Source organism: Sinocyclocheilus anshuiensis, unplaced genomic scaffold (assembly GCF_001515605.1).
Source record: "Sinocyclocheilus anshuiensis isolate Anshui unplaced genomic scaffold, SAMN03320099.WGS_v1.1 scaffold306, whole genome shotgun sequence".
NCBI lineage: Eukaryota > Metazoa > Chordata > Actinopteri > Cypriniformes > Cyprinidae > Sinocyclocheilus > Sinocyclocheilus anshuiensis.
Window position 1 is genome coordinate 1,654,326 of NW_015544175.1, and position 26,778 is coordinate 1,681,103.

The window sequence follows — 26,778 nt, forward strand, 5'->3', positions numbered from 1 at the left end:
TTTTCAAATGATTGACTTAATCTGATATTCTCTGTGAATTTTTTTAACTCATCTAACCTACATTGTATATTAAATAAATGTTTGCGGGAATTTTCCAAACGTGCTAAACCTGCGAAAATGAGTAAAACCAAAATGCGCAATCCCGCACCGAGATTCAGGACGTGATTAAACATATATTCTGTTATATAGAGATTTGTAAAATAATTTTTTACTATTAAAAAAATAGTTTTTTTTAATAGGCTATTTTTATTTTTTAAAATCGTTTTGATGAAATTTCTGCTCCACTTTGTGTGGTGGTAGTGAGACGGGACAAAGTCCCTGTAAGATATTAGAGTATTCTATAGTCTTTGGACGGGAGAGAGTGCTCAAAACTCTTCAGATTAATTTAGTGGAACATTAGTATAATATAGAATCATCCTCTGTAAAGAAGTGAGGCTTGAACATGTGAGAATTTATCATTATCTATGTAAATGTGCGAGCGCAGACGTGATTTAATACGCGTGTCCTTTTTCTATGTCAAAAAAATCATAAATTCCAGTTTATGCTGTTTGATTATAGCTTCGAAGGTCGTAGTTGGAAGCTGTTAGCCCCGGCTGGCCCGTATGCGCAAATAATTTCCTGAAATGCAGCTAATAATTTCTGACTGGCACATAACTGAACAAATGTAAACGGGTTAAGGCAGGGCCCCCTACAAGATGGGGCCCCTGGGCTGCAGCCCATTCAAGCCCAATGGTAAGTCCAGCCATGTCTGTGGGTCTTCAGCTAAACTAAATTTTAAAAATGCATGCTGTAGAGATAAAAAATAGGGCCTTCTTACAACCCAACTTCAATTCTTTCTCACTTCAGTAGCATCTCCAACCAAATTATAACATATTCAAAAGCATTTAAACGTAACACTCACGTTTTGAAACAGGGGTCCCCAGACATCAGCTGTGTGCTGATAATCACCTGCAGGCAAAGACAAATGACAAAAAGTAAGAAACTGGATGTGTATGACATTTTATTTTTGGATTTTTTTTTTCTGAGAATGTGAGTAGCTCTTGATTATACGAAATTCACATGCATGTGTTGGATGGTTTCCAGGGTGTTGCAAGGCAGTTGCTAAAGTGCTCTGAGTGATTATTAGAGTGATGTTATGCGGTTGCTAGGGTGTTTTGGATGGTTGCTTAGTGACCAAGTAAAAAGAGGGGTATTTTTTTCACTTGTTTTGTTATCTGCCAGGTAAAAAGGTCATTTTTTCCCCCAAAGTTTTTACATGGTTTTACTCCCCTTTAAAATAATATGATTTCAGGTATACACATCTGGGGTTAGTGTTTTTTTCTTAAAGTCGGCATTAAACAAGTTGCAATAGTCTTTTCTTCCCTATTGTGACATGTATCCGAATGAAACGGCTTCTTGAACAAAAAAATGTTGGGGTGGATTTTATTCTGTCCATTGGGAACTGACTGACTGAACCTGATTGAATGATTGTTGAAGTTTGCTACTGCTGCCATCTCATGTGAGTGACAGGTTGTCCCGCCCTTGCACCAGTAAACACGTCATCAGAGAAGAGAAGAGATGCTGTTGCAAGATGGAGGGGAAGTTATTTTGGGGAAGTTAAGATTATGAGGGCACATGAATAAAAAAAGAGAATGATGTGCATGGGGAAAAAAACATTTATAATAAATACTGCAATATTCCATAAAAAAAATAAGAATTGTCTATTTTGATTTCATGGGGATTTTAGTGACCAAAAGGACCACTACTAACAACTAAAATGACATAAATCAAAGAATGCAATAAAGAATAAAGCAATAAAGAAATAGCTGAGAAGACCCTGAAAGGAAGTCTGAGCGGTTCTATACCTTAAGGATGGAGTTGTCCTGTCTAGTGTTTTTGGTGTCATAACCCTCCAATAGACACCTGCGTGTGGTGCTACCCGATCCTGCAAACTCCGCCAGGTTGAGATCAGCAAAACCCAGCTGTACAGAAAGCCAAAGCAGTACAAATTCAGGAAAGACATTTATTTTTGCCAGAAAAAAAATAATTTTAAAATAAAAAGCACTGAAGCTTTAGAGTAAAAAGCTAAATAATAAGGTTAATGCTTTTATGAACAGAAGTGCACTACTCATACACAAACAGAATCACATACAAACACAGTGTTCCAGAGTGATCTATTTTCAGCTGTTCCTTTGCTTTCAATATTTTATAATCCTCTACAGAACTGTCTACTTGATGAATAACCAATGCCCTGTTTTAGTTTCTATTCATGACAGGTAAATTTGTTTTGTTTTTTGCAACATGAAGATTTTAGCTTAAAACACACATGAATGTACATGGAAGTTAGTTTTTTTCACCATTTAAAATCACAATTTAGCTTTTTTTTTATAGTTGATTTAAATAGTCCTACAGAGTGACTAGTATTTTAATCTTTATAAATATTCCACATAGCCTCTCAATTAACATCATGTTGTAAAAACCACTTGTAAAATAATTCCAAAAGAATTAGTAAGCGCTTTTTAAAATAGTATTAGGTGACTTTGCGAATGTCACATGTTGCTTTTTGTCAACTACACAAAAGCAAATTGAATAGTGTTGGTATGTTTAATTCAAAAAGGAAAAAGAAATTACCTTTGCATAAGTCTTTCCACCTTTCAGTTCCTGATACATAAAAAAAACAATCAAATCATTCTCAGTATTTAAACTCCAAACTGTTTATTGTAAACCAAAAAAGGGTGCATGTGTGTTTCTACCTTTCTGACTGAAACTCGACACACACAGGGGTCAAGGACTCCGGTTCCAGCATTAGCGCTCATTTTACAGGGGAAGGAGAATCTTTTTCTCCAGCGTACACAGTTTGCCTGGACCGTCTCGCTGTGAAATGCAAACACACACCGGGTTGTTAAAGCAAGATGTCACTATAAAGAACAGACTTGGCACAAGAGTTTAAAACAAACATCCACGGATCCAAAACAGCGCGAACCCTCTCTCACATCTGCATTTGCAAATTCCAACAGGGGTGGACAGTTCCTGCAGCATTGCTCCTCAGGGAGATTTTGAAACGATTTCACAACAGAATGAGTCACACAAAATCCAGCTTTAATATTCACTTCAAGTCGACTGCATTAAAAGAGTCTGACTCACATTCTGTGATTAATTAGAGCCTGGAGTCAGAAGGCCATACTGACAACAAGAAGTTTAATTAATTTCCCATCTGAAAATGGACCTCCCTGTGCAGGTGTTCTGCTTCCTAATTAGACAGATGTTTGCAGACAGGGCAGAAGGCCATACTGACAACAAGAAGTTTAATTAATTTCCCATCTGAAAATGGACCTCCCTGTGCAGGTGCTCTGCTTCCCAATTAAGACAGATGTTTGCAGACAGGGCAGATGGCGAGTGAGGCCCAGAGGGCTTTTGAAGAGATACAAGTCTATAAAATGAGCTTGAGGGAAATTGTGATGCTATGATACACATCTAAGAGAGTGAACACAACACTGCAAGCATATAAATGTCAGGATGAAGTGTTTTGTCCCTGTTGGAAGTCAAAGGACAGTGCTAACACAAAGATGCATGTTGCAAATGCAAGGTAATGCCCTTTTAAACACTTAACTGTATGTTGCTTTGGCCAAGCAGCACTGCTCATAAAACTAGATTTTCATATTATCTAAATAAAATATCAGTGGTATGGAGGAGTGAGTGTACCATATTAATAAATAAATATTTCATTGAAAGCATATGTTCACTACTGTTCAAAGGTTTAGGATCTGTAGCATTTTTTAAATGTTTTTGAAAGAAGTTTCTTATGCTCACCAAGACTGCATATATTTGATCAAAATACAGTAAACCAATATTGTAAAATATGTTAAAATAGAAAATATTTAAAATTGTAACAATATTTTAAAATGTAACTTATTGCTGTGATGATAGAACTGAATGTTTAGCAGCTATTACTCCAGTCTCTTCAGAAATCATTTTAATACACTGATTAGGTCAAGAAACATTTCTTATTATTATCAACGTTGAAAACAGTTATGCTGCTTAATATTTTTATGTATTTCAGTATTCTTTGGTGAATTCCTGAATAAGAGTAATTTCTTAAAAAAAATAAAATAAATAAAATCGTTCTACTAACCCCAAACTTTTGAATGGATGGTAATGTATATCCATGTATGTCAAAATTCCAATAAATAAATAAATCATGAAACGTGACAGTAATGTATTTATTGATATGATATAAATTTATTTATTGTCAAATTGTGATTTATTAAAATATATTTTATCATATTTATTAATGTTTTTAATGAAAATATTTATTTATTAATATGGCACACATAGTGCTCCACAGACCTACCCTATTATGAAAAAATAAATTTGCATTTGATGCATCATTAATATAATGTTAGGGAAAAGAACAGAGTCCCTCCACATATTCTGTCATCTCCTAATGCTCCACAATGACGTCTTTGGGAAACAGCCAAAATAACACATAATCGGGCACCTCCCATCCAGCTGGGGAGATTCCCTCAACTCTGATTCTGTCACCATAGCAGCAGAGGCCAATGACTTCTCTAAACAATGCTAGCATATTTCTCCTACCAACGAAAAACTGTTTGTTTTCCTTCCACTGAACATGGGTGGTTTCTAAGGAAATAAACAGTGTGAGAGAGTTTCTTTCAAGCTAACAACACAATGACACATGCAAAAGCTTGTTCAGCTGAATGAACTCTACAATTGTTGTAACGCTCAAAATATCACACTTTTTTTACTTACAAAAGCTGGGCAGAGGGAATAGACACCTGCTGTTAATAGAGACCTCAGAGGACTTGAAGTGCTTTAGACTGAAAACCCTCTGGTAATAAAGCACTACAAAACTTTGCTGACTCGCTGTAAACAACCTGTCTTTCACTTAAATTAAGCTCTTGACATGCATATAATAATAATAACACAAAAACACTGACAACAAAAAAAAAGATTAAAATCAATGTGAAATGCATTTCAAAAGCCATTTTACTTCCGTAATGAGACATGTTTCAGAGTAAACAGGATAGCACAAACTGTAGACCAGAACTTGATATTAATATCCTGAATCCCAGTGATGCTTAATCACATGTAAATTAAATTAAATTTTAACTACTGATAATTTCACATTTTAAAATTAAAATTTTACATTTGTAATTTTAGAACCTGCAGTAGCCTATAAATAATGTCTAAACAGCTATTTGGCTGCTGGTTAACAACACTATAACCAATGGCTCACATAACGATGTCCACCAAAAAGGAAAGTCATTTCAAGGCGGATCAAGTTATTAATCAAATCAAGATCAAATCATATTACACTATGATTTCATGTTGATTTTAACTGTTATTTCTCCTTAGTGCTCCATAGTCCAAAGTCCCGCTTTGCTGCCTCTTCTCACCAACACAAAGGTGGCACTGCAAATGATAATAAAAGGAGGACATGATAATGTCAGGTAATATGACTCCTTTCCTGACTGATATGATTATAGGCAAATTACTGGCAGTGAGACTATAAACGAAAAGCTGCAGACTCATAATTCAGACATACAACCCGAGCAAGGCCAGAGCTCTGGTCGATACAGGAGGCCTCCATCTTCGTATTAACATTCTTATTAAATAATAATGTTTGGCCTCTGACTCTCTGATCTAATAGACTTCATTGGATGTGCACAGAGCTTACTGGAACAATTTAGCATCACAATGACTCATTAATACCTTCCCTACAAACCACTAATGATGAGAAAACACAGAGGACATAATGAATTCAGTAGCATTAGGTACTAATGGTATGCGTTACTAGCACAAATGAAAACAATCTACCATATCATTCTGCACTCATTATCTTCCTGGAAAAATGGCACAGTAGTACTATTTTTTCATTGGTCCATCAGACACAATTAGTGCAGCATGCATGTGCTAGAGCCATTAGCATCACTGCTCTTGCTGGAATAACGAGCTGTTAAACCAATGCTTATGCCAAAATGTGCAACAGGCTTAATATTGTAATAAAGAACCATGAAAAGCCACTGGTCTGATTTCCGTATTTGGAAAATATGCCGTTGCCATGGCAAAGTCAGCTGAGCAAATGAGAGCAGGAGTGCTCAGTTTCAGTGTGCTCTTTCCTTAGGTTCTCCCACAAGATGTCTGCAATGAAACAGGAGTTCTTCAAAAGAATCACCACAGGCGGATGGAGGCAAACTCAAGTCTGGAGGGAGAATAAACTCATGAACCTTACCTTAGATACTCCCTGCAAACTGCATAACTGAAAAGAGAAGCACTGATGTAGCCCAAGCTTGATCTTCTAAGCTGCTGTGGTTTTGGTCTACAGCTCTCTTTCTGTTTGGATGAATAAGCATTGTCAGGGAGTTGTTTGAAGGGAATTTGTCATGAAGTTTGACAGACCACTTTCACTGCCTGACACATTAATATTTAACTGTGGGAAGCCTTTGTATTGCAGAGCTCCAAAAAAAAGAGTGAATGACAAACGTTACAGCAAGACAGAAAAAAGGGTTTGTGATATCTCTACTGAGAGGGAAGAGTAGAGACATCCTTTTTTGGTTTTTAGGGCTCGGTTAATCTGACAATTATTTAGAATTGGATATTCAACATCTTGATCACTGCACATTTAAGTCTATATAATCTGCACTATATTGTGTGCAAAAATGTTCAAATATTAAAGTTACCATAATAAAGTGATAAAAAAATTACCAACCCACAAACCTGACCTAACAACAATGAAATTAGTAGTCAGTACTTTTCATTATTGATTTTTATCATTATTAATTAGTAGTTCCAGTCCTTTTTTCCTCTCTGCTGGGTGCTAATGTTCACCCATAATGTTCAATAAAAAACACATGGCCTTTTAAAAATTCAGTCTGTTTTCAACTGAGATACTAAAACGGGGATAGAAACAGGAGTGAGATAATACTCTTGAAGCTCAAACAGCATGATGCTAGCAATGCCAAGATCAAGTGTTTGATTCTCAAGGAATGCATGAACTGATAAATACCCTGAACGCTATGCAAGTCGCTTTGGATAAAAGCATCTGCCAAATGCATAAATAAATCTAGAATAATTTTGGAAGGTGCAGCAATTGACTGTCACATTTGCACCTCTGATGGCGTCATACAAGACATTCATCATGCAGTAATAATCTGTAACACTGCACATTTCTCTTCACTGCTCTACATTTAAATCCACCCCCTCTGATGCATCAACATCCTGCATGCAGGTCAACCTGTGTGCAGGTCTGAGAACAGCGCAGCTCATTTACACATCAAACACACACACATACAGTTTTAACGTGTGGCCTGAAGTGACTCAGCACAAGAACTGCTATAAAATGAAGCGCACACAGCACACAGGATATGCTTAATATATTGCAATTATTAATAAAAGATAAAAAGTAAAAACAGCAAGGAAACTTAGACCAAATGTTAGACCACTTTTGTTTATTCTGGCTAAAAATTAATCTTCATCTATACACACTGACAAAATTCAAGACCAATCCACTTATTTATGCTTATGTTTTTAACCATGCCTCTGACATATTATAATTACTAGCTAATCTTTTACACAAATGGCATGTCAGCTTTCTAGAGCACCAGGCCATTTCCTCTAAAGTAAAAATTAAGTCATGTAGGTCATATATGGTGTACTATTCATACGCTATGAAGGTCTAAACTGTCTTTATAAATGAAAATAATATACATGATGATATTCAAGTAGTTTGGGCAAGGTTTTTGACACCTGAAGTTCTGTTGAGGTTTTAATTTGCCTAGATATTATTATGAAATTAATTAATTTTGAATAAATACCCTATAATATGAACATTCTATGTATAATAACTCGATATTACGTCACATAGTATGAAAAGTCTCCATTGAATTTGATTTGAAATCATCAAAACTACAAAAACACAAAAGTGTTGACTTCAGCCTTGACTGAAATAATGTGCAATTATACACCTTAATGATCATAAAAGACTAATCATTAAGAAACACAGACCAGTTCATCTCACAGCTCTGTATGCGCACCATAACATGTATTGTTTTGGTTATGCTTTATTAAAAAGCAATAAAGAATGAACCCCCAATATCACCCATACCCATAATAATAAACCATTTCCATCCCTCCACATCTCACAGTCTCCTTACCGCGATGACTCCTCCGAGAATCCACCGTCAAGCAGGCGGACTTTACAGAACAGAACTCCGTTGACGAACGGAACCGACGACAGTTCGTCCAGCTCAAAATCAACTCTGAACTTAAACTTCTTTTTCTTCATCATCTTGACGTCGATTCCCACCAGTCCTGTTATCGCTCGATAATGCTTTTGGTCATTCGCTGTGGAGGAGCATTAGTACTTTTGTTTGCTCATCTTTGGTGAACCTCTGTTGTTAGAGCTGATAGCCGTTAGCTGGAATCCCCTTTGCTTAAAATAAAAAGCTAAGCTAACGATGATAATACAGTCATAACGGATCCTTCTATCATTAACTACATCGTTACAATCAAAAATGGTGCTGAAAATGGATATGCAGTCAGTGGATGATAGACTGTTCCGCTCCGCGGAAGCTTGTGTAGTGCTGCTGCTGTATTGTGTGTTGTCGTGTAACGTTAGTAGTGGAAACACAGACGGCGCTTCTTAAAGGACCAGTCAACTCATAAGCTGCGTCCCAAATGACGCACTATACCCTATGCACTTATACACTATGTACTTGTGCACTATGTACTCAACCATTTAGTGTATGAATTATATAAGGTTATTTTGTCATTTATAAACGGAGTCTGATAGCCCCTCCCCCTTCACTATGTAATTAAAGCTGCCACAGTTGAGTGCATGAAGTGTTCAACATTCCACACTTCAGCTGCGTCCCAAATGCCGCACTATACACTATGCACTTATACACTATGTACTCATGCACTATGTACTCAACCATGCAGAGTATGAATTATATAAGGTTATTCTGTCATTCATAATCGGAGTCTGATAGCCCCTCCCCCTTCGCTACGTAACTGAGTGCATGAAGTGTCCAACATTCCACACTTCGTTTTTTTCTGTTATTTAAGTGCATCATCCGGGTATTTAAATTGCACTTTTTCTTTTTGGAATTTTCAGTGTGAACGCACTACTCACACTATTTATACTACAAAATGTCATAGAATAGTGCATAAGTACGCGATTTGGGATGCACCTTTCGTTTTTTCGGTTATTTAAGTGCATCCTCCAGGTATTTAAAGGTGCTGTATGTAGGATTGACACCGAGTGGTTGAACTAGGTATTGCAGTCCAAATTCAAAATATTGGAGGGGTTTTTTTTACCCGGCCCCTCCTCCTCAGACTTGACGCACATGCAGGTTGCCAGATTGACGACACCAACAGGAACTAGCGTACTTGACGATGAATGAAAATAAACTGTGTTTTCCTCAATCTGGCAACCCGGGGTGCCGAAATACAATTGGGTAAACTGGCAGTGGGCGGGTTTCACAAACCAAAACAGATACCAACATTCCGGCCTCACTCACATTTTCAAAGGAGAATAACTGACTGTAGCATTGTTTTTCAGATAAACAAGTATGTTAACTTAGCATGTTTCTTAAATATCTGCAAACATATTATGGTATTTTTATGCTTTAGTAGAGTCAAAAACTTACATGCAGCACCTTTAAAGTGCACTTTTTCTTTTTGAAATTTTCAGTGTGAACACACTACTCGCACTATTTATACTACAAAACGTCATAGAATAGTGCATAAGTACGCGATTTGGGACGCTCCTTTTATTTTAAGGTGTCCTTGTTACACATGTTACATGTACTTACTATTATAATAATAATTAATTATGCATAATTACATGCAAGTAACCCTAATCCTAACCCTAACCTTATAATAAGTAGCCTACATGTAGTTAATTAATATTACTCAGTACTTAAATGCATAGTTACACTGTTACAAGGACACCTTAAATAAAGTGTAACCTAATCTTGATAGTACACAAAAAGAGAAATCACAATAATGTTCCATGTATAATATAATAACGCTGTGACTTAAGGGTACAGTACTCATTTTGACGTTACACAGGGTTGCATGAGAATCAGCTGGTGTCCTTTGATAAATTGTTTTCAGTGTGACTTTTAGATTTATTTACCTACATATTTTTAATAATTTCTCATCCAGAGTTATCAAATTTATAATGTTGTATTATTATACTAAATATTATTATTAGTATGATTATAAATAATACATATTTATAGGAAGTAGATAGGGAAACATGGTGTTCGCATATACAAATGTGCACTTCTGTGAGACAAAATATGCATTAATATTAATAATAATTTAAATAAATAAATATAAATGATTATAATATTGAATAATAAAATGTTTTGTTGTTGTTAACATATATTATTATTGTTGTTGATGATAATACTTTTTTTTTATAACATATTGTAGACCTGTTTGTTTTAACAGTTCATTTGGTCAATATGAACACAGTTTTCTTTTTAGTTACTTGTTTAAGTGACATGGTGTTACTTGTTCAGTTACTTGATTGAGTGACGTATTGGTCACATTATAGCCTACTTACTATACATACTATACATACTATATAGTTTACTGCCACCGGTTCTATGAAAATAAAAGGGTAAACTTGACCACTAGGGGCCCGAGAGAGTGGGTTGATTCTTATTCACGCAGTAATAACATTAATATGGAGCAGCCAGTGTAACACCTGGCACTTTTTATTTTATTTTATTTTTTATTGCAATTGAAAGAATAACAAGTTATGAAGTAACATGGGGCTAACGGACATCACATGAAGTTAGACAAGCTACACAAATTAACAAAATATACCAATGATAAAGAAGAAAGAAAAAAAAAGAAAGAAAGGAAAGTCTTTTAAAGATAGCCTACAATAGACTCAAGAATGTTAAAAGTTTTAGAAGCCTTTGAGTTCAAAGGATTTGACATATTCTTAAAAGAAGTAAAAAGGGACTTTATATCAGATGAAAACATTCTAAAGTTAGGTTTGCAATGAATGGTTCTGGCTTTATGAAGGTGAAATTTACCCAGAAGACAAAGCAATAAAACAATATGTTCCAGATTAATGTCACTGGAATGAAAATCTGACTAAAAAAAACACCTGGCACTTGCATATACGAAAAAGAACGAACTTGTACTGCGTATTTGTATGCATAGTCTTCTGTGTGTCTTCACACACACACACACTAGGTGGCGCTGTAACACTTCGATTGTCATGCGTGATGTTTCTGATCTAGATATACTTTTAGGAACAAAAAAAACAACAAAAGCAAACAGAAGTTAACCCTCTGCACGCATTATGAAATCAATGCTAAAACGCTTATTCACACTTCTTGCATAAAATGGACCCATCTACTAAAACGGATTTAGAAAAATAATATTTGGGGGTTATTGGGTCATTTTTAGGTCCATATGCAATATTCCCTATAGCATCTGCGTGCATGACGTCACTACACAGGTGAGCTCCATACTGTAGCTCAAACACATTTAAGAAATTCCACAAACATAATTCCTAGAAATAGAAGTCAATAGGAAGTGCCATTTTAGCTAAAGGCGGCTGTGGATCCGTGCGCGCACCGTTCAGCGCGCTCAGTGCGTCTCTCCATCCAGCCCCCTCATTTCAGCTCAAATGTCACGTCAGTCCTGCTTCTTCTCAAACCAGTTTCATGCTGGGGACCAGGCACCTGCCCTCAACTGGACTTTACCTCCTCTGGACTTTTGCTAAACCTTATCCCGTTTCGGTTATTTCACCTGGAGGGCAGTGCAAATGGAGATCTGTTTGACGTTTTATCGTGTTTGAAGAGGAAAAAAGCCCGATTTGAACGCACAATCTAAAGTAGCATATGTTTGGAAGGATTATATTGCACACCTTGCACGATGACCGCGATGGGAATTTGGTGCGTTTTATGGCTCCCGACATTCGCTCTCACTTCAGCCGCTCCGAAATCACGCCAGCGACTTCTGGAGAAGACGACTGAACAGAACGACGACACTTTGCAAGTTGAAAGAGACAACCAAGAAAATATATTAAGTCAGGTAAGAATCTCATCACCAGCGCTCGATATGATAATTCCACTTAACAGTTATATGCCTATCTGTGCAGCTTCTGTATAACTTTCAGTAGCCTATTACTTCATGATAACTTTCATTAATAACGTAACAATAATGCTTAACATATAAGTTTCTAATGTAAATTCAAATATGAATAGACTATAAAATATGATAACAACTATTATATAGTCCTATAGAAGAAGTTTTATGACATTTCTAAATTCTAACTATTTGAATGCAGGGTGCGAATTTGGGGGATTTCAAAATAACAAATATATTAAACAGCGTCTAAACAGCGTTTTCAAAGAAAAAGAAAACATTTCAGAGCATATTACATATACGGTCGCGAATAGGCATTGCGTTCTCCAGGCCTTTGGTTCTCGCGAGGAAGTAACCATAGCAATAGTAGGCTGCTGGAGCGATAGAATCGGACAATACACACACACACACACACACACAGAGAGAGAGAGAGAGAGAGAGAGAGAGAGAGAGAGAGAGAGCTGGGTAGTAACTGATTACATGTAATCTGGATTACGTAATCAGATTCCAAAAATTAAGTACTTGTAATTAGATTAAATTACATTTTAAAATACTCGTAATCAGACTACAGTTACTTTTTTATGGATTACATGATTATATATTCATACAATAGCAATAAATTATTCATAATTTATCAATTCTTCAATTCCTCTTTTTCATCTTTTAAATGTTCCTTTCTAAAATATCCTACCGCTTATATACACTCAAAAAGTCTTACATGCAGATTTGTGGACATTCACACAAAGACCAGTCATTAGTCAGGTGGCTACACAACATTTGACCACTGGATTTACAAAAATCATTTCAAGTGTTTCAACGTTGCATCAACCACTGATGAACACATTAATATTTATCTGAATTATCACTCAGTATGGTTTTTTTTGTTTTGCACATAAGTTAATACTGTACATTCGCATATGTAGATACCATATACATAGTCTATATTTCTATTTTCACATTCTATATTTCTACTCTATACTCGCATATATAGATACACATAGTCTATATTTCTATTTTTTTCATAGTCTATATTCCTACTACTGCAGCATAGTTTTTATTATTATGTTTCTTACATTGTATGTATGTATGTATATGTGTATAGTTTGTGTATGTGTGTGTATAGCATTGCACTGTCTTGGCATTCATTGTGGACAGCAAAGTAAGAATTTCATTGCTCAGGGAAACTTGTTTTCCTCACTGGGCATATGACAATAAACGCTTTGAATCCTTGAATCCTTAACCATCTATTTCAATGTCTTTGGAAGGCATTTGTCTTTGAATTATCACTCTGTAGGTTATTTAACCATCTATTTCAATGTCTTTGGAAGGCATTTGTCTTTCAAACACATTAAAATGCACAAATTCACAATATTTGTTATTTACATGTAATGCAGGCATTCCCAAACTTTTTTTTTTTTTTGTCATCTGAACATCTTTCATCTAATATATTTACTTAAAGTACCCCTGAGATTTAAAAATAAATATTTTATAATTAAGTATCACAAGTTCACGGTTCTCTGACGTTGGTTAATGGCCACACGACATGCAGGTAAACAAATAAAATAATTAATTTTTTAGTAAGTGTTTTATTTCTTTTTATTTTATTTTTAAAATGCTTTTTTTAATTGATGTTTTTAATTTCAACTAATGGAATATATTTTCTTTCTTTTTGTTTTTTTTTTATATCAATATGGTACAAGATTAACCTATTTAAATCAATGTGATACGTGAGTAAGGTCAAAATTAATCTAAAAGTAATCTGATTATATTACCTGAAATGTGTAATGTAATGGATTACGTTACAAACTACAATTTTTGTCATGTAATTTGGAATAAGTAACGGATTACAATTTTCAAGTAATCTACCCAGCTCTGCACACACACACACACACACACACACACACACACACACTAAAAAGTAATGACATTATCGCTTCATTGCAACTTTGAATCCTTGAATCCTTAACCATCTATTTCAATGTCTTTGGAAGGCATTTGTCTTTCAAACACATTAAAATGCACAAATTCACAATATTTGTTATTTACATGTAATGCAGGCATTCCCAAACTTTTTTTTTTTTTTGTCATCTGAACATCTTTCATCTAATATATTTACTTAAAGTACCCCTGAGATTTAAAAATAAATATTTTATAATTAAGTATCACAAGTTCACGGTTCTCTGACGTTGGTTAATGGCCACACGACATGCAGGTAAACAAATAAAATAATTAATTTTTTAGTAAGTGTTTTATTTCTTTTTATTTTATTTTTAAAATGCTTTTTTTAATTGATGTTTTTAATTTCAACTAATGGAATATATTTTCTTTCTTTTTGTTTTTTTTTTATATCAATATGGTACAAGATTAACCTATTTAAATCAATGTGATACGTGAGTAAGGTCAAAATTAATCTAAAAGTAATCTGATTATATTACCTGAAATGTGTAATGTAATGGATTACGTTACAAACTACAATTTTTGTCATGTAATTTGGAATAAGTAACGGATTACAATTTTCAAGTAATCTACCCAGCTCTGCACACACACACACACACACACACACACACACACACACTCAAAAGTACTGACATTATCGCTTCATTGCAATTTTCATATCACACGCATATCGTTAAATTTAGTTTAAAATTGTGTTTTGTTTAAAAATCTTTAAGATCGTTTTGCTAATGTGTCGGGAGCGACAATGTTTCGCGAGACGAATGGAGAACTAAGTTACTCACAGTCTGAAAAACATTTTAAAAGTCTTTAAAATATGCGCAATTCGCATACTGTTTGAATGTAAGTTTGTTAATGTTATTAATGAAAGTTACTATAAAATGTTCCAGCTAAATGAACAGACTTTACAACGCTGGTGGTAACAGAAAAACAATAATGCACATTAAAATGCACATCCATATACTGTACAAATAACAACAGTCCAGATGTGTTACAATGCAACAAAGTGCGGTGATTTTGCTGGCTGGAAAATGCATCCGTCCTCTTTTCTTTGTAGCTGCTGGGTGATTATGACAAAGTGAAAGCGCTTGCGGAAGGCTCTGACTGTGGCTGTAAATGTGTTGTCAGACCTCTGAGCGCGAGCGCGTGCCAGCGGATCCGGGACGGTCACGCGACGCCTCAGGATTTCTATACGGTGGAGACCATCACATCAGGACCCCACTGCAAATGTGCATGCATTGCACCTCCGTCGGCTTTAAACCCCTGTGAGGGTGACTTCCGGTTGAAGAAGCTGCAACAGGCTGGGAAAGATAATATTAAGGTGACTAGAACATCTGCAGTTGGATCTCATAGACCAGAATAAGTTCAAAATATGCCAGGATATGAATGCATAACATTTCCTACCCTTAAAATAAAACCAGCTCTTGCCATGACGGAATTTACTTCATCGTTACAGCTGTCAACTATACTGGAATTGCTGGAGGGTTCCTTCTATGGCATGGATCTATTGAAATTGCATTCAGTCACCACAAAGCTTCTTGATCGCATGGACACTATAGAAAAAGTATGTGGTGGTTCCTTTTCTTATACATACGTTTTCTTTTCTTATACATATTAAACACATTATGAATGTGTTTTATTATTGACAGATGGTCTTAAACAACCAGACCGAGGAGAAGTCGAACACAAGGAGTACCTCTCCAAATCCACAGCTGCTCACAACTTCACCTGCAACTCTGCCTCCACAACTGCAGGAGAAGAGGACGAGTCTGAGGGAGCAGAATGACGAGGCAGCTGCTTTTCAGCACATCGAGGTGGGAGGTGCTTTTTAAAACAAATGTTGCATTACATAAGTATTATGTCCAATACGAAACAATGAAACAATCCAAACATTATGTCTGGATGACTGTCTCAGAGTCAAAAGTTACCTCATATTTGCGACTTGAAACTCTCACTAATTTATCCCACTGTCAACTCTTACATAAGTTGGCATGAAAAGAGCCAAATGACTTGGACTATCAAAGATCCAAAGCAGATGATCTATATAATAATCTGTTAAAGGGGTAGTTCACCAAAAAATGAAAATTCTGTCAGCATTTACTCACCCTCATATCATTCCAAACCCATAAGACTTTGGTTAATCCTTATAACACAAATTAAGATATTTTTAATGAAATCTCAGAAATTTCTGTCCCTCCACTGAAAGTCCAGGTACTCTAAACTCAGAAGATCCAAAAATCGTAAAAATAATCTACAGTGGTGTGAAAAAGTGTTGGCCCCCTTCCTGATTTCTTATTTTTTTGCATGTTTGTTGTTTGTTAATGTTTCAGATCATCAAACAAATTTAAATATTAGTCAAAGATAACACAAGTAAACACAACATGCAGTTTTTAAATGAAGGTTTTTATTATTAAGGGAAAACAAAATCCAAAACTACATGGCCCTGTGTGAAGAAGTGTTTGCCCCCCTGTTAAAACTGTGGTTTATCACACCTGAGTTCAATTTCTCTAGCCACACCCAGGCCTGATTACTGCCACACCTGTTCGCAATCAAGAAATCTCTTAAATAGGACCTGCCTGACAAAGTGAAGTAGACCAAAAGATCCTCAAAGAGATATGATTGATTTATATGATGAACAGATTTAATTTAGACTTTTATTTACATTAACACATACGTAGAGCACCTCACATATGGTGTACATGGAAGCTCAAATGTGTCACACCACTGTATATGAATCAAGCGGTTTAATCCAAGTTTAGTGAAGAGATATGATTGATTTATATGATGAACAGATTTAATTTAGACTTTTATTTACATTAACACATACGTAGAGCACCTCACATATGGTGTACATGGAAGCTCAAATGTGCATGTATGAGAACCAATGAGGTTAGTTCTATCGTGTGACACACAAGTGTCTGTGTTTACTATATGTGATACGCTCTATGTATGTTTATATGTGAAAAAAAAACTAAATTAAATGTATTCATCATATAAATCAATCTTATCTCTTCACAAGAGTTGGATTAAACCAGTTCATATGGATTAATTTTACAATGGCTTTATGACCTTTTTGGATCTTCTAAGTTTTGTTTACCTGGACTTTCAATAAAGGGACAGAAACCTCAGGTTTCATTAAAAAATATTTTTAGCTCTTATTGGTTTGGAACGATGTGAGGATGAGTATATGATGACAGAATTTTCATTTTTGGGTGAACTATCACGTTATTGCATAATATCTCAAAAGGCTGCAGTATCACAGTGTCCTATGATGCACTTAACAGAGTAAATATGAGGAAAAGTTTGTGGGAGATCTTCTGAAGAGCAGCGGATCAGACCTAAACAAGGCCGTCGCAGCTTTGCAAGAACAAGAGCGCCAAGGAAGGGAGAAGCAACCAAAAATAATTGTTAGGGGGATCACATACTATAAATCTGACCCAGTGGATGAGACAGACACAGAGGAGAACTGTAAGTATAACTGTGAGTTTGACATCTACATTCAAAGTTCTCAGAAAGAGAAGTTTGGAAAAATTTGCCTATACACTCTTAAAAAATTAAAGTTCTTTATTGGTAACTGTGGTTATATGAATGAGCTTTAACTCCATAGAACCTTTCTATTGAACAAAAGGTTCTTTATATTGGAAAAAAGTGATTAAAATTAGTATATTAAAACGTTCTTTACACTAAGAAGAAAAAAAACGTTCACTGAAAGATTCTTTGGGGAACCTAAAATGGTTCTTCTATGGCATTGCTGTAAAAGCCCTTTTTTAAGATTGTAGTTGCCTATCTAAAATATTTTGTTCTTCATTGCAGTAGATGATAATCAAAGTGGTGACAGCCCAATTGATCTCTTTGCTGACGAGCAGCTCCTTCATCACAAAGCTCGCCTCTTCAGGCCGGTCATCAAAGCGTGGTCTGTCCGACCAAAATCCAAGAGTGAAGTTTCAAAAGGAGGAGATGCACGAAATGGTCTTCAAACTCAATTTACTGGACTGTTGGACTCTGCCTTGCCGATTAAAACGCCTACTGAACCAGTATCTGTTCGAACTCAAACCAGTCGTTTCACCACAGACAGCTCTACAGGAGATGAAAGAACCACAGCGACACCTGCTGTGATGGATAATTTGAAGGTCACCATCCCCAAGGAACATAATAACCCTCAAACCATCGTCAAAAAAATGGAGGTAAGCAATGCTCAAAACATGTTGGTCAGGTCATCCAATCTGGGCCACATAAAAACAAATGAGTTGGCCACAGCAGCTGCTGCTAAAGTGGTGGCTGCACAGCCAACCCTAACAGAGATTACCACCAACGAGACTGTTGAAAAGGAAACATCTGTATCTTCTGTGACTGAAAGTGGAATTGTTAACAAGAAAAATCTGAAAGAAAATGCTTCTCACACTGGTAAACCTTTGTTTTCAATGGAGAGCTTAACTCAAAGCACATTTAGGAGAATAACACCATTACCAACTCCTCATTTGGACACTTTAACAGTCACAGAAAGCTCACTGGGATCAACTGCTCACACAAGAGCTGCTACCACCATTGTGACGTCACCTCATGTCACTGAAAGCAAGGCAGACTCAGTTACCTACTTACCCAAGATGACTCCTAAACAGACATTAACCTCAGTGCCATCTTTGATGACCACTACAAAAACTACCACAACAACAACAACTACAACCACAAGCAAACCTGGCAAACGCAAATATAGCATAAACTGGGATGAAGAGGAAGAGGTAGTGGTAGAGGAGGAAATGGAAGGAGTGAAAGCTGTAAAAACTATGGTGGAAGACAGTGTGGGAGAGGAACCTCAAAGGAAGTCAGGTATAGATTTATTATGTTCTTGTTATTTATTTTCCTCTTTTTTTTTTGGAAGTGCTGATTTCAATTTTATTCTGTACGGTTATTTAAAAATTCCATATATAATAATTACAGTTACACACACACACATATAAAATTGTGAGTATTAATATTTTTAAATATTATTTTTTAAAATAATTGTACCAATTAATTTCTGAAAGTAAAAGTAATAATTACAATTATTAATTATATATATATATTCAGAATGGGATGAAGAATACTCTGCATTGTTTAGCACAAAACTGATTAAAAACACCAACATAACTGTGGTTTTAATTCTGGTTTTGTTTGCAGGAATGTGTAAGGACACCTTGGCCACAATCTCAGAGCCCGTCACACACAATACATACGGTCGTAACGAGGGCGCTTGGATGAAGGATCCACTGGCTCAAGATGACAAGGTCTATGTCACAAACTATTATTACGGCAACAACCTACTGGAATTCCGCAACATGGATGTTTTCAAACAAGGTATCGCTCTTTAATTCAAATAAACAAACTCGGAACATTAAAGCAATTTTTCTAGTCATTTGACTTGTTTTGTTTTCTTTCTTTCATTCAAGGCCGCTTCACTAATTCCTACAAGCTGCCTTATAACTGGATCGGCACTGGCCACGTGGTCTACAATGGCGCTTTCTACTACAACCGCGCATTCTCTCGAGACATTATTAAGTATGACCTGCGGTTGCGTTATGTGGCTGCCTGGACCATGCTCTATGATGCAGTGTTTGATAATGACGACGTGTCTGCGTGGAGATGGAGAGGAAACTCGGACATGGATCTGGCCGTCGACGAAAGCGGGCTTTGGGTGATCTACCCAGCGCTGGACGACGAGGGCTTCTTGCAGGAAATGATCGTCTTGAGCCGCCTGAACCCCAATGATTTAAGCATGAAGCGTGAAACCACATGGAGGACCGGGCTCCGGCGCAATCATTACGGTAATTGCTTCATCGTATGTGGCGTTCTTTACGCGACGGATAGCTACAATCAGCACGACATCAATTTGTCCTATGCCTTTGACACCCACACCAACACTCAGGTGATCCCTCACCTGCCTTTCAGCAACAACTATACTTACATCACTCAGATCGATTACAATCCCAAAGAGAGGGTGTTGTACACCTGGGATAATGGACATCAGGTCACTTATAATATTCAGTTTGCATATGTAGACCCACTGTAGACCCTAACGGCAGAGCAAGTACATCCTTTGCACAAAATAGAAGAAACCGTAAATGTGTTCAAGTGGATTGTGGATCAGTTCACTCAGCTTTTCTTAACTTCATGTAGTTTAATGTACTTATTAATATGCTGTTATGTTTTCATAGTGTAAAAATGGACCTATTATCATTGCATTTATGGTGAAAACAAAGCAAAGCAATTTTCTTAACTGAATTTCTTAACACCCCAACACTGCAGCTAGCCTATATGAGCTTTGCAGTTTTCATTATTGGCCATGTCTTTAGATATTGTTGCTTGCTTATGCACTATGGAAACGAACCTCTTTGTGTGTATAGCTATACCTCTCGTAAGGCTGGCAGAATTATAGTTGAGGTGTTGTATTCTTAAATCCATTAGAATACATTGTATATACTGTAATATAAAAGCTAAAACATGGGATTGATGAATGTAAAAAATACAATTTGTATTTTCATAAACATCTTTTTTAACAACTATCACTTGCATATAAAAAAAAATAAAGTTTGAAATTGTATAATTTCAGTAAAACAAGAGTAGACAAGTGTTTTGGGCACATTTTCATTGTGTTGTTTTTCATCAGCACATTTTATACATTTCAGTACCGTTTGTAATCGTTCTGTGCATATTTTTTGCAATTTCATTTGAGACTCTTTTAGCACTTATGACATTCAAATCTCTGTCAGACTCAGAAAATGGCTGCAATAAAATGAGTTGAAATAAGACATATGGCACTGGTTTTGCTTTCGTAGTGGATGTCAAGTGAGAGTGTGTTCTCAGCACAGGCCTTCTCATTGGTCACTTACTGTAGATGAGAGCAAAGTGTTACACTGTAAACCCCTTGATCCACAGAGCTAAATCTGGACAAACAAAACACATCTACTATAGTTTAACCCGAAAACATTGTTTACCCCAACCTTTGAAATTACCTATAATCAGCAGCACTTTACAGCACCTCAGACCCCACATTTACACAAACCTTCAATTTCAGAGAGCAAATTCAGACTGACATAAGACTGTCTGCGTCCTAAAAACAAAAGATGCACACAAATCACCCACAACCCTGAGTCCAGTGTTTATTTCTTTGCGTTGTTACAAAACATCGCTGTCACTGTGAGAACAAACAAAAAAATCTTTCCAAAAATGCAGAAATTAAACATATTAAAAATAAAAATGTTGAAAAAGGGATTTGATGAAAAATAACTTTCATTTATAAACATGAGACATTTCTATTGCAATGCTAAGAACGAAATGTGATATTTTCTCTAACTAAATACTTTAATATATCATCCTCATTTTGAGAACAAAGCACCGCCTGAGTTAAGTTAATAATCTGTGAAATTCAAATTGTATTTTCATATTCAGTCTGTCTATGAAAGTGAATGCTTCTTTGACAGTGACGACAGGTTGGAAAGAACAAGCTAATGATCACGTTGCTTTCGAGTGAGAACTGACGACAGCATCCTAAACAGGACAAGAAACAAGCACACATCTAAATAGGCTAGAATAATAGAGACAAACACAGTGAACAAAGACAGATGAGGTACAAATTAACATGAATATTTTGTCTCTTCCACGCCTTCAAATTAACAACCAGTATTATGTTAACAGCTGTAATTATGTCAAGCACACCTAATTTAAAGTTCAATTAAGCCAATAAAAAAACATGAGGGCATGAAACACATTAAAAAGAACTGACAGATGTTGCATAAGACCCCCAACCCCAAACTGCTATTTCAATTAGAATTAGTCTAAAATGATTAACCTTCAAAGAACAAGTATAAAGTAGAATTATTATCTAGATACTTTAAAATATCTTATTTTTTCGGATATATATTTACAGCACTGTCCTGAATCCTGCAAGTCAATTATACAAAATGCCTCCTTCACTGACTCCAGAGTAAATAATCAATTTTTCTACTTTTATATTCAATTACAATGTCAAACAAAAAGCAAAGAAAAAAAACAGAAATGAGAAAGAAAAACAAAAACAAAAAAAACAAAAAAGCAAAACTCACTGGCAATGCAGGTTGTTTGAGGATAGTGGTATTGAAGAATATGTTGCTGAATATAACCATTAAATACGTACCAAACAAGTTTGGTACAAATAATAAATCTTCATAAATATTTATTTGAATTAATTTCATAAACAAAACAAGCACAATGCAAACAAAATCAAAGACTCTAAGACGGTTTCCTGACTGCTACCACATATAGCAGCGAACGGTTCGATAATCAAACAAGAACGCAGTTTGGTTTGGGAGATTTCGACAATGAATGCTCCTGTAGTTCAAGCTGGTAGAGCACAAACAAACTGAAAAGATAGGTATATCTGGAATGTGCTTGAAGTCACTTTGTATAAAGCGTACATAAATATAAATGCCTCTGATGACATGTATAAAAGTAGTTGCTGAAATCAATAGCCTGGAATAAAGACTGTAATCTGGATTGAATGGTTTATCAGTATTTAATGGCTCACTTGATGCATTTTGAAGAGGTGCCTTCAAGAGGAATTGTTGACTATTGTTGATTATCTTGGGAATTTGGTAGTTGATTACCAAGATCCTGGTTTGCCACTCGAATAAGAAGAGTCACAAAAATGAACACAAAATGCTTATTATGTAACAAAATAGATTAGCAACTTTTGTGGTTAGTGGATAGCTGAGACTAAGAAGAACCCATGAGGACTCCAACGGGTGCCACAGGCTGGTTGTTGGTGGGGGCCGCGTGATAGAAAGAGTCTGTGTCTGTCTGATTGACCCGCAAGATGGGTGGAATAGTAGACGACTTGATGTGGAGGATCCTGGTGTCCATGACCTCACAGTCGATCTGCATCATCACCTCAAACTCTTTGTCTTTTAGGATGCTCTCTGCAGTGAGACAGAAAAATAATTGTATTAGCAAAGAAAATACAAATAATCATAGAAAATAGCACTTGGTGCTCAGCTCTGTGTGGAAGTAATTGTTAAAGAAATGCAGGTGATGTGCAGGGTGGCCTGAGGAGGTTAAGAGGCATTTTAGGGGCTCCTTTCCCACAAAGGGTTCATTGAGGTCATGCTGGCCTTTATTTTCACCTAGTAGTAAACACAACAGATGATGACTCCCACATGAAAGAAAATGGGGTTAAGGAAAGGTACACTACCGTTCAAAAGTTTGAGGTCAGTAAGATTTTTTAAATGTAATACTGTTATTCAGCAAGATTGCATTAAATTGATCAAAAGTGACAGTAAAGACATTTATAATGTTACAAAAGATTTCTATTTCAAATATTTGCTGTTCTTTGAACTTTCTATACATCAAAGACTCACAAAAAAGTATCACGGTTTCCACAAAAATATTAAGCAGCAACTGTTTTTAACATTGATAATAATGAGAAATATTACTTAAGGCAACAATTCAGCATATTAGAATGATCATGTGACACTGAAGACTGGAGTAATGATGCTTTGCCATCACAGGAATAAATTACATTTTACAATATATGAAAATAGAAGATAGTTATTTTAAATTGTAATAATATTTCACAATATGACTATTGTACTGCACTTGATTAAATAAATATAGCTTTGGTGAACTTTAAAAAAATCTTACCAACCCCAAATGTTTAAACATTTGACTAATTTCTATGATTTTTCTAACCCATATCATACAAGAGTTAACAGGCGATAGCACATTTACACATCAAGTACTTAAGTACCAGATTTCTATCCGATTCATTCAAATGAGGCTGTGTTCTAAAATACGTAAGCAATACAGATCAAGCTTCAGTTTTACTGACAGGGTGGGACGCCCCATCATTCTTTATCTCTGGAAGTGAAGGTCAGGCCGTGACTTTTTTCCCCCCGTGTTCTGACAAACTCATAAAAGCGCTCGTCAAACACAAGCAATGAGAATTTTGTAAGGAACCATTAAAGGCATGATGGTTTACACTCACTACAGCTGTTCTACGGTCTATCTTCCATAAGGACAGCTCTCTATACCAGAGAAGACGAGAGAGCGCTTCACATACATGCACAGCATATGGGCTGCAGGAAAGTAACTTTTACAGCAGACTTGTGCGATTCGCTCCAGCACTGATAAAAGCTTTATAGGCTGAAGAGCATCACGGTAGGTCAATTTAAAACACTTTTCCAGCCCTTACTGGTGAATACATTTACGCATTCTACACTCGATCGTTCTTGACGAGCTCTTCAGCTGCACACCCACAATGATGATCTCAAAACGGGTGATTTACAGTAAACCTAACTCTACGAGTCTTTCTGACGTGTTCCTGAAACCAAAATCTTTCCATCTATCTCTGCTACCACCACTGAACAGTCAATGTTATGGGATAAAGCCTCAATATCATCTCACACAATGCGTATTTTCACAGGTGCTTAAAAAAAAAACTTAGCAGTGCTGCAGAAATCATCATAGATGATGGGTTACAGCAATCATCTCACTGTATTAAACTGCAAGCACTAAAATGACACTGAACTGCTGAGCTGTACACGTCATCGCATATTAAAATACAATCTTTTCCATCCTATATATATACTAAGTTTCCAATATGTCAGAAATGTCATTTTCCATTCTCACAGAAGGCTTTTCGTTAGGTGAATTCCCATTGGATATGTCTGGTACTGTGCCTGACTTTCCAAACACCATTTAAAATACTGATTAAGGCAACATGTGGACTCAAGGGTAAATTCCTGATGAGGTTGTGGTTGTGAACCGTTGAGATTCCAGCCAAACTCACTTTCCCCCATAACTGATAGTTTAAGATGAACAGTTCGCCCAGAAGCAAAATGAAACCAAAAAAAATTGACGAAATATAAATCGAGAACAGTTGAACTCAGTGAGTTGAACTCTGATTTGATATGAATCGTTCTGTCCAATTCATGAACCAGACGAACCAGGTCATTAATAAAAAGAACCGTCTTAAAACAATTAATTGTTCACTGATTTGGTTCTCAAATTGAACTGACTCAATGATCAGTGGTTCTTGAGTTAACGTCTCACTGGATAAAAAGATTGAGTAAATATATATCTTTTCAGCAAAAAAAGCCATACTATGACTTCAAAAGACTTGGAATATAATGCACAAGTAGTATTTTGTTGTATGTCACTATGAACTGGACATAAAGTCTCTTTTTGTGTCCATTTGGGGAGAGTAAATGAGAAAATTAAAATTTTTGGCTGAACTTTCCTGAATTAGGCTTTTTTACTAGGCTTTTTACTATAAAGCAATGCCTGTGACTGCAGAGTAAAAATGTTCATGATATGACTTCGAAATGTGTGCAGTGCACAAACAAACAAAGAAAAGGGAATATGATGATGATCATCATCTCCAACATTCACAAACGATTATAATGCTGACTCAAAACTCCCACAGGGAAGATAGTGAAGAAAGACCAGATTATATATGTACTAACACTGCCAGGCACTGCAACAATAGTTTCCAAACCAAACATGAAATTGATGGAGAAAAATGTTTTTTGTTTTGTTATTCATGTTGTTTTCAAGATAGATGATGAATAACAGAAAAGTTTCTCCTCCATCCCTGCATCACATGTGGTGAAAAACACCCTGACCCAAACACACACACTTGAGCGTGTAGAACAGAACAGAATCAGATAGAGGCAATTTCACAAACTAGACTTCTGTTCTGAGTTGTCCAAAAGTTGTTCTCTTAATAAAACCACGTGAAACCCAACTTTGAACATGCATTTTTAAATCAACACAGGATGGAGCCAGAAAAAACTGATTCAGAGTACACCATGCTTGGCCATCCTCAAGAGAGAATACTTCGACTTAGGTTTCATAAACAATTTAAGTCTATGATATGGCAGGTTTCCTGTTTTCTTTTGAGCTGGTGTGCAAACTGCACAATTAATCTCAGACTATGTGCGTCAATTACAAGATCAAGCTCTTCCCAGACATCACATTCTCTCACAAACTCACGCACATAGCAACTGGAATGTTTATTCTTGCCATTAAAAACATGCACACGCCCTCATTTTTTTGAAGATTTTTTTAGCCCTGCTTCCCAAAACTTCTCTTTCTGACAATTTCATCAGCTGTGGCTCTCTAGCTCGTTGGAACAGTTCGCACACCTGATGACTGGTCGGAAAGATTTCAAACTGTATTTAAACAGGTTTGCAATCTATCCTTGTGTCTGTGATTAGTCTCATGATTGCTTACACTAGAAGAGAGACTTCAATAAGCAACTGAGATAACTACTAAAAGTTAGGGGCATTTGTCCTGATATATGCACAAACTGTTTCTCAAGCACTCAAATCATAGTAGGAATGATACTGACTATACTTCTATCAATATTCTCTTTCAAAACGGCTTAACAAAACATCCTTCACAAAAGCCTGTCCACACTGCAAGGTCAGTTTATCACGTTTCCATTCCTGAGATCAGTACGGGCTAATCTGATACTGTGACCACATCCAAGAAATTAAAGGAAAGAAATGTAATAATAAAAAGAATGGAATATTTACAGAAATGATTAGACACCATACAATTTTAAAACAGTTCTCTCTTTGACTTTCATAAGAGCGTACAAGAATCCCTTGTCTTAACCAAATTACATATATAAAATTATATATATATTGTATATATATATGAACAAATATGTGTATACACATTTTCAAATAT

General features: G+C 35.9%; 3 protein-coding genes across 4 annotated transcripts in view; 1 reads left to right on the forward strand and 2 right to left on the reverse strand.

Annotated features, from left to right (window-relative positions):
- LOC107696175 (protein FAM102B-like) overlaps positions 1 to 8,600 on the reverse strand; it is a 25,842-nt gene extending 17,242 nt beyond the window's left edge. Inside the window, exons 1-5 of the mRNA XM_016496391.1 lie at positions 8,154 to 8,600; positions 2,733 to 2,853; positions 2,611 to 2,640; positions 1,845 to 1,961; positions 902 to 948 (exon numbers count right to left, since the gene is read on the reverse strand). Coding sequence (XP_016351877.1) covers positions 902 to 948; positions 1,845 to 1,961; positions 2,611 to 2,640; positions 2,733 to 2,853; positions 8,154 to 8,287 — 449 coding nt within the window. The 5' untranslated portion in view covers positions 8,288 to 8,600. The remainder of the gene's footprint in view (positions 1 to 901; positions 949 to 1,844; positions 1,962 to 2,610; positions 2,641 to 2,732; positions 2,854 to 8,153) is intronic.
- A 3,055-nt stretch (positions 8,601 to 11,655) lies between these two features.
- On the forward strand, positions 11,656 to 22,112 carry LOC107696144 (olfactomedin-like protein 2B). Of its 2 annotated transcripts, none has more exons than XM_016496343.1 (8): positions 11,656 to 12,066; positions 15,131 to 15,394; positions 15,530 to 15,637; positions 15,723 to 15,887; positions 17,358 to 17,541; positions 17,887 to 18,900; positions 19,231 to 19,407; positions 19,500 to 22,112. In XM_016496343.1, the coding sequence occupies exons 1-8, from the start codon at positions 11,908 to 11,910 to the stop codon at positions 20,117 to 20,119; spliced, it is 2,691 nt and encodes an 896-aa protein (XP_016351829.1). In that variant the 5' UTR covers positions 11,656 to 11,907; the 3' UTR covers positions 20,120 to 22,112. The 2 variants fall into 2 exon arrangements, with proteins under 2 accessions (XP_016351829.1, XP_016351830.1); XM_016496344.1 differs by having other exon boundaries at positions 17,890 to 18,900.
- A 67-nt stretch (positions 22,113 to 22,179) lies between these two features.
- Positions 22,180 to 26,778, reverse strand: part of LOC107696152 (cyclic AMP-dependent transcription factor ATF-6 alpha-like) — a 39,077-nt gene continuing 34,478 nt past the window's right edge. Inside the window, exon 16 of the mRNA XM_016496354.1 lies at positions 22,180 to 23,003. Coding sequence (XP_016351840.1) covers positions 22,801 to 23,003 — 203 coding nt within the window. The 3' untranslated portion in view covers positions 22,180 to 22,800. The remainder of the gene's footprint in view (positions 23,004 to 26,778) is intronic.

Bases quoted from the DNA above. Each gene is read 5' to 3' on its own strand.
- LOC107696144 (XM_016496343.1), top strand. From the start codon at position 11,908: ATGACCGCGATGGGAATTTGGTGCGTTTTATGGCTCCCGACATTCGCT. The intron at 17,542-17,886 runs GTAAGTATAACT...TCTTCATTGCAG, and splicing joins GACAGACACAGAGGAGAACT to TAGATGATAATCAAAGTGGT. The intron at 19,408-19,499 runs GTATCGCTCTTT...CTTTCATTCAAG, and splicing joins CATGGATGTTTTCAAACAAG to GCCGCTTCACTAATTCCTAC.